Source organism: Acanthisitta chloris, unplaced genomic scaffold, assembly GCF_000695815.1.
Source record: "Acanthisitta chloris isolate BGI_N310 unplaced genomic scaffold, ASM69581v1 scaffold7143, whole genome shotgun sequence".
NCBI classification, from domain to species: Eukaryota; Metazoa; Chordata; class Aves; order Passeriformes; family Acanthisittidae; genus Acanthisitta; species Acanthisitta chloris.
In genome coordinates, this window is record NW_008665348.1 from 76,123 (window position 1) to 88,648 (window position 12,526).

At 37.4% G+C, this 12,526-nt stretch overlaps 1 protein-coding gene across 1 annotated transcript in view; it reads left to right on the forward strand.

Moving 5' to 3' along the window:
* The window catches only part of LOC103799393 (alkylglycerol monooxygenase-like), a gene marked incomplete at both ends in the record, with an annotated part of 87,926 nt that extends 76,115 nt beyond the window's left edge, over positions 1-11,811 (forward strand). The window contains 2 exons of the mRNA XM_009071713.1: positions 5,594-5,697; positions 11,716-11,811. Of these exons, the coding sequence (XP_009069961.1) occupies positions 5,594-5,697; positions 11,716-11,811 (200 nt within the window). The remainder of the gene's footprint in view (positions 1-5,593; positions 5,698-11,715) is intronic.
* Positions 11,812-12,526: the final 715 nt, after the last annotated feature.

Here is a 12,526-nt window from a genome sequence, read left to right on the forward strand (position 1 = left end):
GCTAAAAATGAAAAATCTTCATTTTCCTTTAGATTAGTTTTAGGATCTCTCAACAACTTGGTGCCCACTGATTATAACAACTGCAGGTCTGACTCTGAGATAACTTCATGCAGACTTAAAGAGCTAGAGTGAAAACTGAGGGCCATATGATAACCTTTCCTTCTTCCAGTAAGTCCTGTGTAACACCAATTTTCTTTTCCTCTCACCTATCTGCATGGCATCATTTATACTCTGTTGGGATTACATGTCAATTCTTTTACAGTTGAAATTGAGTGATGGAAGAAAATGTTAATTGAGTCTGCACAATGACAACAACAATGTACTAAAAGATAATTAGCTCCAGTAGCAATATGCAGTTGCTTATATCTTTAAATTAGATATGATGAGGGAGAGGGATAATATGAGGCTTGTCCCTGGCAAACTGGGAAAGTATGGAAAAGTTAGAGGGACAGGATACTAGTGAGGGCCCTTAGCAAGTGATTTTAAGACACACTAGCCACTCTGGAGCATACCTGCAGTCTTGCAGAGATCAGCTGGGGAATGTTGAGATAATAATAGCCAACAGGGAAACTTCAAAAAACTACCCTAGTATCAAAAGAAGGCTTAACAAGGAATACCTCAATCAAGCAGCTGAAGATGCAACCATTAGATATGATTATAGAATACTCCTTTGCACCCCTACTAGGATATTGTCATCATCAAGTACTTCTCTTAGGTGCCTGTACCCCAGTGCACAGAGTATGTGGAACAAACAGGAAGAACTAGGGATCTGTGTGCAGTCACAGACCTTTGATCTCATTGCAATTACAGAGATGTGGTAGGATAGCTCACATAACTGGAATGTTGTCATGAAGGGCTACACACTGTTTAGAAGACACAGACCAGGAAGGCACAGTGGTGGAGTTGCCCTATATATGGCACAGCACTTAGAATGTATTTAGTTCTGCCCTGGTGAGGGCAATGAGCAAGTCGAGAGCTTATGGATTAGGATAAAAGGGTGGAATAGTATGACATTGTTGTGGGTGTGTTCTGCAGGTCAGCCGATCAAGAGGAAGAAGTTGTTGAGGCCTTCTACAGACAGCTAGAAGTAGACTTCAAGTCATAGGCCCTGGTTCTTATGTGGGACTTCATCTATCCTGATATCTGATGGAAACGCGACGCAGCAAAGCACAAACAGTTTAGGAGGTCCTGGAAAGCACTGATGATAATCTCTTGATACAGGCAGTGGAAATTCCGACAGGAAATGCATTTTGCTTGACCTTATACTAATGAACAAGAAAGGCCTTGTTAATACGTGAAGGTTGGGTGTAGCCTTGGCTGTAGCAATCATGAGATTGTACCATTCAGTGTCAAAGAGATAGCAGGATAGCAACTAAAGCTGCAACTATGGACTTTAGGAAGGCTGTTTAAGGATCCTGTTGGATGAATCCCATTGAACTAGGCCCTGCAGGGAAGAGGGTTCCAAGGGAATGGGTTGTTATTTAAGGCTCACTTCCTCCAAGCTCAAGAATGATGCATCCCAGTGAGAAAGAAATTGGGCCAAAGGCGTGTGAAGCCTCTGTAGATGACCCAAGAACTCCTGTAATTACTGAAACATAAGCAAGGAATTCACAGGAGGTGGAAGCCGGGGACAGGTGGCCAGAACAGGTAGATATGTGATATCTTGGTCAAGGCCAACCCAGAATTGAATCTGGAAAAAAGAATATCAAGGATAAGAAAAAAGGCATTTTGAAAATATATAAATACCAAAAGGAAAACAAAGGATAATGTGAGCCTACTAGTTAATACAGAGGGTATCCTGAAAACAAAGGATGCAGAAAGGGCAGAGTTACTGAGTGCCTTCTTTACATCAGTCTTCACTGATAAGACCAGCCCTCAAGGATCTCTGACCCAAGAGACCAGGGTAAATGAAGGCTGGGAAAAAGATTTTCCCTTGGTCAAAGAGAAATGGGTCCAATGACAACTTATTAAACTTGACATCCACAAGTCCATGGGTCCTGATGGGATGCATCCACAAGAGCTGAGATAGCTGGTGGATATCATAGTCAGGCCGCTTGACATCATAGCCAGGCCTCTCATCATCATCTGTGGTGTATACAAGCATGTGAATGGGGAGTACCAAGAAGATGGAGCCAGTCTTTTCTCAGTGGTGGAAACCAATAAAACAAGAGGTAACAGGCAGAAACTGATGCACAAGAAGTTCCACCTGAATATGAGGAAGAACTTTACTGTGCAAGTCACTGCATGCTGGAACAGGTTGTCCAGAGAGGTCATGGCATCTCCCTCACTGACCAGATGGACCACTGTGGTCACTTCCAACCTAGCAGATTTTGTGATTCTGAGGTTTTGTTCTTCCCCAAGTGTGAATAGCTTATCAGATCTCCATCTGTTAACAGGAACCTGGGGAAAGCCACACCAGGAAAACAGCAGGTCCTTGCTGTCCTAGGTTGGAATTTGTATAACTTTCCTCACAACTATATGAAAAACAAATACCACCTTTATCTTCAGTTAGAGATAGTTCTTCATAATAGCAGAAGATGCAGAAGGTTTCCAAGACCCCAATGACTATAGTACTCAGGAACTTAAAGCTGATCCTGCTGGTTGTTGGACTAGAGACCTCCTGTGTTTCTTCTTAGTCTGAATTGTCCTATGATTCTATGATGGTCACTCTTCTGAATCAAAAATAGGGGTTTGTACATACCTGGCAAATTCAATTTAAAAAATACATAACTGCAATACAATCACATTTGACTTAGGAAGCATGAAAAATTCTATTAGAGCATTGTCTGTGTGGCTTCTCCAATTCCATTACGTACTTTTTTCCTGCGGCTTCACAGGATAATTTGACTGGAGAATTCCATAAAATACAGTAATGCTTCCTGTTTTCTACATAGATATTTTTAAAAGAAAATCCATGTTGGAATTCATCATATCTAAGTCTTGCTCTGTTTTTTGGTCATTATGTAAGTAAACATATGAGAAAGTGCATGCAAGAATTTTTATAATTTCATTTTCATTCAAAAAGCTCTTCTTGTTTTCTTTCAAGTTATCATCATCAGTAATGAAAAAGTGACGCCACAAGTCTTCTATAGACACATACATTTGTATTTCTGTTGCAGCTAGTTGGTGATCAGTCAGCTGTATTCCTTGAAGAATGCATGGTCTGTTTCCTATATTTGAGTGAGGTCTTTTAGGCACTACAATTGCAATATTTTAATGTACTGATGGTTACAGACTGAGTTTTTGAGTGATCTGTTTTACGCTTATTTGTGATGTTATTCTTTTGCTTCAAATAAAGTTATTGATCAGTTTCTTCACATACTTTTTCATAACAAAAATTATTTCTGATCATCAAATGCCTATTTTGCAAAGGCATTTAATGTAATTTGTGCCCTTGGTGTCAGAAAGAATAGGATTAAGGCGCAGGATTTAATTTACTTAGCTGTAAGAGAAGACATCAGAAATAGCTTTAGCAGTTAAATTACTTGTGCAATAATTGTTTGTTTATGTCCCTAATATTCCTGTGATGTATTTTTGAATGATAGGCCATTTAGGCTGACTCATGCATCTGAAAGATTAGCATTTTACCAATATTCAGTTACCTTATTCCATTTACTTGTTAGTGTAAGAGGCAGCTTAAGTGAAAAATGAATCCTAATAAAATGCCTTTTTAGTAATTCATTTTGAAAACCATTTGACCTTAACTACAATGAAAGTAGACTGTAAAAATCATCATAGATTCCCTTCCTTGAACTTTTCATAATGCTGAAAAATGACTGAGTGAAAGAAGCAAGATCCAGTTACTGTACCCTGTTTGCACAGCTGTACTTCATTGAGTGGAGGCTTGTGTTACACACAGTTTGTGATAGGAAGTAAATGCTTTTAAAACAACTAAGGAGACAGGTCTTTAACCTCCACCTTTTCAGATGCTTTGTTCACTCATTTAGCTTCTGTCGAGGTCTTGGGAAACATTTCAAATACAAAGTATTATTAAATACTGAAGTTCACCTGAATAATTCATTTCCTAGTGAACTCGTTAGGCAGAGATACATTGAGATGATGTTGGAGGTTTTTTGAGAGAGAGATCACTAACTCTTGATACAGTGAACACTTGTTCCTTCAGGAAAAAATGCATTTAAAGCAGAAAGAGTTTTCAGATTCAGTGTTAAGTGTTTTATGATAGTTGAAATTACAGATTTATTTCATCAATTTTAAGGATTTTCAAGGACTTAGAGGGCATTCAAAATTGATGTTTTCATGTAAATAACCAAACTGTCAAAATTAATTAGATTTTAAATTCTCGGTTTCTAGCTTACAAGACAGTCTAGTCCCCTGAAATGGTGAAGACACCTTGAGACTCCCTAATAAGATTTTTTGGCATTACTTTACTTTGCAAATATGTGTTAATCACCAGACCTAAACTATTTGATGTAAACTTGGCACCAGATAATTTCAGGACTTTAAATATACATTATAAGATCATCCTGTGAATGCAATTCTAGTATCTGCCAAAAGCACTTCTCTAATGGCTCTGGTGAAACAAGTCAGTAGCAATGGAAGTGTGCAGCTGGCGGACAGCCAGTCAACTTTTAATTTCTGTAATCAGCTGAGACTTTGTGTATACTTCATCCCTTGAAATACATGATACCTTAATTTAAGTTTACTTTAAATAGGCATTATTTGGGCTGCATTGGCTACATTTTTTTTCCCCTCTAACTGAAGTCATCCTCATAGCTATATATCTGATGGCCATGAATATTTCTATCTTAACCTCTTACTTCAGACTGGCTAGATATCAATATACAGCATAGAAGGGCCAGTCAAATCTGCACTTAAATGAGAAAATGCCTTGAAATATAATCAGGATCTTGAAGTATTCTTCATTTCAGTGCATTAGAGGTGTCATGCCTTCTGACGACATGGCTGACACTGGTTTTGCCCTTATTCTAGCAATTTTTTTGAACTGTAACAATAAAGCCACTGCTCTCTCTGGCTGGAACAAGGTTCCCAGCAAGCATCTGTGTTTTTCCATTTGTCACTAGTGGGCAGGCAATGGCTGTGTTTTGTGGTCTGTGGTACTAGTGGGTTGAAGATTCACACATTCCAGAAAAATGTAGCCTAACAGCAGATACCAGTTAAGTTGTTTAAATTTGAAGCATAAGATTTTTGGAACATTTTATGTTCCCTACTGGTCTTGAAATATAACAAATGCAGCCAGGAGTGCATCCTCAGTCCTTGTCCCTCTGAATCCCATAACAGAGCTCCTACTGACTCCTGTTATCAGGACTTAGCTCAAGCTTTCTGACTGTTTTCTCATATATCCTTCTGCTCTTCTAGCAATGATTTTAGCTCCTGCCACAACCTCAGGTTCCTCAGCATGAAAGTTAGGCTGACTTGTGTCCACTGACAGACGTAACCCAGCATACCCAAACTCAGCTTTGACTATTAAGTTTTATTACCTGCTACTCTATGGTAAAATTGCAAAGTGTAAATTGGGGGATTAGTTGCTGTTAGCTGAAGAAGAAAGGTCTTGGGAAACAAATGTTGCTTTGTTCTCAAGTACGTACCTCATTTGAAATTATTTGTTTTGCAGAGGTTAATATACTGTGGGCTGCACATCAAGTACATCATAGTTCTGAAGATTACAACTTATTCACAGCCTTGAGACAATCTGTACTGCAGAAATACACCGCCTGGGTAAGTTGCACAAGATTTGACAAACAAATTAATATCAACAAGTTTTAGTGAAAGTGAAAACTTAACCTTTTAAGGTGTTTGACATTGAAAGCACAGAAGATGAAACTGTCGAATCTGAGAATCATAGGCTTTAAAATAAATTCACTAATGTTTGTAATTCGAACTTGAAACGTGCTACGGTAATTAAGTTAAAGAAGGCCAATTATATAACACTGCATTCATGTTTTCAAACTTTTTGAGTAGAATGGGAAAATTTTTTTCATTTAGTTAAACATGTGTTAAGTACAAGATTGTAAGTATCAGATTATAATATAACTACTTGAGAATATGTATTCATAACTGAAAGGAGCAGGGAGACAAATGTTAAAGATCCTTTTGGACATGCAAATGTGTTTTTTTGTCTCACTCATTCATGTCATGTCAGTATTCTAGTAGGTAAGGGCAGTATGTCACTGCCTTTATTAGTGTTATTTCAGATGTAATTTATTTGAAATGGTGAGCTGTGTACATGTGTAATATAAACTAAGAATTAATTTATGGATTCAAAAATGTATATTTCCAAATGCATCCATAGACTTAACATACTATTTAGGGTTTAGTTCTGGGCCCAGGATAACTGCTGATTTTCACAGTTGTGCTCTGATGTTCTCACTTGACTATTTTTTTCTTTTCCACTTAGGTTGTAGTTTGTCTGTTTCGTTGTTGTTTCTTATTTAAAAAAGAATGCTGACTTCAATATTTGAATTTGCAGAATTAAAGTTCAAAATGAATATTCAATGTATTTACATATGCAAATATATATGTAATTATATGTTATATTATTATAAATATATATATAATTATATATGCTCTCCAATGAGGTATTATATAGGTGGTGAAGGAAACCCACAGTCCTCTGGCAATCTCTACAACCAGCCTGTGAGTGAATGACTCAAAGTCAAGAATATATGCTCACACATGCCAGTCCAGTATAACCCCATTAACTTCAGTAAAGTTAGTCTGGATTTATGCTTACATAACTGAGCATGGAGTTAATCTGTTGTTTGTAACGTTTTAAGCACATGACATTAAATTAGTTGAAGTGCTAGGTTCCAAGAGAATTGTTAGTTCTGAAAATCATGAAGCAGTGCTACTTTTTAGATTTGTTTCTTAAAGTCTTCTATATAAATTCATATTGTTTATTTATTGAGAAAATAATCATCTGATGTTAGTAAGAGTGCCTAAAATGTAAATGACCTTAATGAACAATAGCGGACGGGATGCATCTCTGTGACAACTCCACTTCCTATGTAAATACTGCTGTGTTAAAGATTTAACCTTTGCTCATTTAGCCGTTGGGACCATATGTGCAAATGCTTAACAAAAACAGTAATTCAAAAAAGTCAAAAAGCCTGTATGTACATATGGGTGTGTGCATGAGCACTTTGCCTGCATGTTTTTGAGGATGATGCCTCAGAGACCATACAATATTCAGGAAGACCAAGATGTCTGGTCACTTTGGATTCTGAAAACCATCCTCAGGACCATACTGGTATCACTTGGTAAATAATATATGTGCATTTAAAAGTCATTTGCTTTCTGCAAAGGGAAATGAACTTAGTAATACATAGTACTTTTGTTTGCAGTGTTTTTATTCACCAAATATTTGGTATTAGCCAGAACATGTGGTTAATATAAGTACCGATTTGCCTCCCCCCAGAACATTTGAGACATATGCCAGTTATCATTATGAAAAACCTTACTGTACATGATCACAATGCATGCTAATTCCTATAGCACTGCTACTTTGTTTTGGACTGCCAGACTTGTCCAGAACCGTGGATGGATCCGCCTTGAAGCTGAAACTCAGTGAAGCCTTTAGATAATCTCTAAGAGTAATCTGATGTTGTTGAATGTGTACTGTACTGTACTGTTGAATGCAGTTTGGCATCCACTTTTGGGGAGGCTGTGAGAAAGTTGTGGTGGATGGTGTGGGATTGTGGGACTGTTCTGCTGCCAACTCTGTAGTGTTTTAAGTTAAACATTTTAAGATAAATAAATCAGCATATTAATCTGTGTGGGTTGTGCTCAAGCTGATTGAAAAGATGTGAAATGAAAGAGAATGGAAAAATATCTTGACAAACAGTGGTGTGAGATATACTCTGAACTTGGAACCAAATATGTAGTACTTTATGTCGTTTGTACACACAGTGTTTCTGTTTCTCCAGTGGAGGGGCCACAGACAAGCATATCTACTGTGAAGACTGAGAGATTGTGTTGAAGCTCATTTCATGGGAAAAACATGTAGGAAAAAAAGAGTATATTAATTTTGAAGAAGAAAGCAGCAAGATAATGCTATAAAAATGAATATATATCAGTGACCAAACTTAGTCAAAGTGCAGTTGTGAGAGATTTGCACATGCACCTTGAAAAACTGTGATTTAATGCTTTGAGTACTAGCTCTCAACTTTCCTCCAAGGGTAAGATTTAATTGCAAATATTAGATCCATAATAATTGATAGCTTTAGATTAAACATTTAGATAAAGGGTTGAATTATGTCTTGGTATAAAAGGCATGGAAACATCTATACATATAAATCTGGACAGGGAATAGGTAAAATAGTTTTTTCAGCACAGTCAGAAAATTCACTTCTTATCTACTGAGGAGCCTGCCAGGTCTGGGATCTGTGAGGGTTGGGGGTTTAGTTATCCTCATCTTTGATTCATGCTTGGTCCTCACACAAGTTCATGGTCACTTGAACTATATATTGGCAGCTGTCCTGTGGCCCCCCACGCCCCGCAGACCCTCTGTGGCCACATCAGCAGGTGACCCCAGAAACCCAGCATGGAAACGGAGAGACTCAGCACAGAAAACTCGATGCTCCTGCTAAACATCAGGAGTTTCAATCTTTTCTCTTTCTGTAGTGGAAGCATTTACAAGCTTTTATTTCCAAATGAGAGAGACAAAGGTAGAGATGACCACATCAGAGAGTGTGCAATTGCCATGCACCCTTCCAAAGGAGCAGTGCCTTTGGTGTGAAGGCAGACAGCAGTAGCCCCAGATGCAATCCCTCTCCATCCCTTCACTGGGTGTCTTTCCCATCAGCTATTGTGGCACTTTTTCAATCTCCGTTGCTGAATCCACAAGTGGGAACAGATTTGTGAATGTGATAAATGTGTTTCTGTAGTTTTGACCAGAAATTCCATCTTGGTGCCAGAAAAGCTTTTCCTCTACAGATTAGTGAAAGCTGGTACATTCATTCCCATGAAATGTTTTGATTTGGTGAATTGGCATTTCCAGTGCAAAACTACTCAATGATTTTTTTTTCTGACATTGATCTTGTTGTTTCAGTGGAACCACAAATAGGAGAAACCAAATATTTGTATGGGAGAGGTTTTCATTCCTCCCTATGGGTTCCACTTCTGTAAATGATCTTTGAAGTCCTTTCTGTGCAAAATAAAGCTTATATTGCAATGAAACATGAGGCAGTTAGGAAAATATTCTCCTTTGTCAGTCTCAAATTTACCTGTAGATTTATATAAAATTTCCTTCATCTCACCACTTAGCAGGGACAACCTAGTACTCTTGTGAGAAATACGTTAAGAAATAAATATGAAGATGATCCTTTCTTCCCCTCTGAGTCATCTGTAAATACCACCAGATTGCCTCTGATACTTTAAGGGCAAAAGCATATAATTTTTAACACTGCGTTCAATTCTGCAACCATTTCCATGAATAATCTGAAAACCATCTGGGGTTTTGTTTTGTTTTGTTTTTGGTTGGTTGGTTTTCTCTTTTCTCTCTTTGTTTGGTTGTTTTGGGGGTTTTTTTTGCTTTGTTTTGTTTGGGATTTTTTGTTGTTGTTTTTAATCCAACTTCCTCTCCACTCCTTTAAAAAAAAGCCTGCTGTTATCATGCTGTTAGACAGGTGCAATCAATAACAAGAGAAAACTGTAGTAAATTTACTTAAATGTGGCTGTGTCCTCTCTGTTAGCTTCTTTTTAAGGTAATCTTTGATAAAAACCATGCCAACTGTTGTGACACAATATCTCTCAGTCTTTTTTTTGTGGCTCAACCACTTCCAACAATTATTTACTAAAGGGGTTCATGTTAGAAGAAGGAGGAGAAAGGAACTCAGAAGAGAAGAGATCAACTCCATGTTAGTGTTCAGAGTATTTCTTCTAAGGTATTGGGAAACTTGCACTACATTTAGGTTTCAGAGCATGGAGATTTGTAGATTTTAAAGTCACTTTGCTGTCTAGTAATCTTCTGCACAAAGCAGTCTGAGCTGTGTTTTTAATTATCAAATAAGTCTTATGCCCACCTCTACTCTAGAATTTCATGTCTAAATGCCACCTCCCCCTATGGAATTTACGAGCTCCCACCTTAGATATGAGTTGCTGTGGGGTTTTTGTGAGTTTACTTAGACTGAACAATTCTTACAGATTGAATGTGCAAATTTCACCTTCCAAATAAATTTTGCTTTTTTTTATTTTATTTTATAAATGCTATGCAAACACTTCAGCCTTTGAGCATCAGAGTGATTAAAACAAAATAGCTGTTCACATTATTTCCCTTCTTTCAGAAGCTCAGTATACTTCTACTACTTTTGAATTCCTTGACTTCTTGGAAAAGAACTTCTAAGGCTTTCAACCAGAAACACCCCATGTGTAGTTTGTGGGGCAGCTGTGATCCATGAAGCCTCTGAGTGTAGTTTTTGAAATCACAGCTGTTCCAGCCCTGCCAGGTGATACTGCAATGGCTTCAGAGTTTCATCCTAGTGTTTCAGACATTCTCTGATGTCAAAGCCAGCAGGCTAAGCTGAGATTGCAGGCCCTTAGTCCTCCATTGGTTTGTCACGGTGAGATATGAATGTGGTTGCTTTCTTGAGAGCATCAGTCACATCACAGGGATGGAGGTGCAGTTGTTTCATAGCCCCAGTGTGACATCTTGCCTATTGGGCAGGCCTTTTGACTAAAACTGAGAGAATATTGGCTTTAAATGCTATGTCCAGACCTACACCAAAGGAATTCCTGACTCAGGAGGTCTGTCATGATTATCAGACTGCTTTATCTGATGTTCAAAGATTTGATTTTTTGCCAAAAAAGGACAATAGAAATTTGAAACACATTTTACTAATTTTGCTGTATTTCACAGGGAGATATTGTCTGCTACACAGATTTTGCCTGAGTGCTAAAGAGATTTAAGGTTTTGAGGCTATATCTGCTACTGCTTGGTTTAGGAAAAAAATCTCTGTATTTTAGAGAAAGATTAACTTTTTAATGCAGGTTATGCAACACAATGTCAGGTATAAGGGAAAAGAAAAAGACAAGCCCTTTTCTGAAGAAATCAGACTGACTTTTAATATATGAAGGTCTTGGAATACTTATTCTGTTGCTCAGCCAGTTAAGCAATTGATTGTGAAATTCCTAGGACTTTTCTCTGTATGTAAGATACCAGGATGTTTCCTAAGTAAGCAGTTTTCTGATACTATTTTCATGCTGAGATGTTTTTAGGGCTCAGCAATATATTGGGACTTTAAGGGAGATGCCATGAGAAAATTAGGATGAGAATTTGTAATTAACTTATACGGTCAAGTGAGCTGCCTTATTCTTATGGTGCTCACGTAGGGAGTTTGGATGGAAAAGCTATAGTGTTATCAATTCACACCTTGCTTACTGTGTGATAGTCTTCCCTGTTAAGTCAACCCTTCATGTCAAGGATATGTTGCTGTTTGCTCCATGTAGTACACATGATAAGCTTCTAATAGGATTTCTGAGTTCTTTTCTCGATTTTTTTGCTTGCTCAGTATGACGTCTGAGAAATCACTTTTAGGTCAATTTATGTCTCATTTTCTGTAGCACATCTAGAAGTAACATAATAATCAGTATCTGTGTATGCTATATAATGTCTTCATTATAGAGGCATTAGAAGCAGCAAGTATCTTGTGCAGTGCTTTAAGCTCCTGAGATAGTACATTATATCATCATGAGTTTAGACTTGTATATCTAATGTATGTTTTCTTTCTCATATTTCAGATGTTGAACTTGCCCATGGCTCTTTTTATTCCCCCTTCAGTGTTTGCTGTTCATCTACAGTTTAATCTACTCTACCAGTTTTGGATACATACAGAGGTAAACCAGGTTTTTAAGCCATACCTAAACAGTTAGCCTGGGGCAGTGTCCTGGAAATCCACTAGGAGCTGATTTATTGTGTAAGAAAAATCTTTGTCTGACTTCTTTAAGGAGAAACATCTGTTCATTTTTATTCCTTTTTCTGAATATATATTGCTAAGTTTATAAGAAGCAATGAGGCCAGTTGGTCCCAATTAGATTTTTAAAAAAGTAACTGTAAGGAATCAAAACTTTTTTGCTATTTTAATACTATATTTTCCTATCTTGCAGCTTATTAAACATTTTTGGCAGATACTGAAACTGATTTCATTTCTAAGATAAATATTTGAGGGAAAATATCCAAAAGCCAGTGCTTCTTAAGGATCAGAGTTGCAACTAAAGTCAGATATTGATTCTTTCTTAATGCAAGATGAAAAACACCCTTTGATTATCTGTTTGTTTATGACTGCACCACTTTATTTGTGTTTTGTGGCTGCATAGACCATATCTGGTTTGCATACATATACAGTTAATAACCCACTGTAATTGGTAAGTAGTTTCCCACACTTTTCAGGTAGTTCAACAGCCTCTACATTCTTCCTTGCATTACAGTAGAGGTGTTTAAAGTTATTCCATTTTATAAGTTGGTAGCATATTTCCCAGTAGCTCCAAGTGGTCTGTGAGCTAATTATTTCTATAACACTCCTTTGATTATTCTGCCTATGCAGATGCCTCT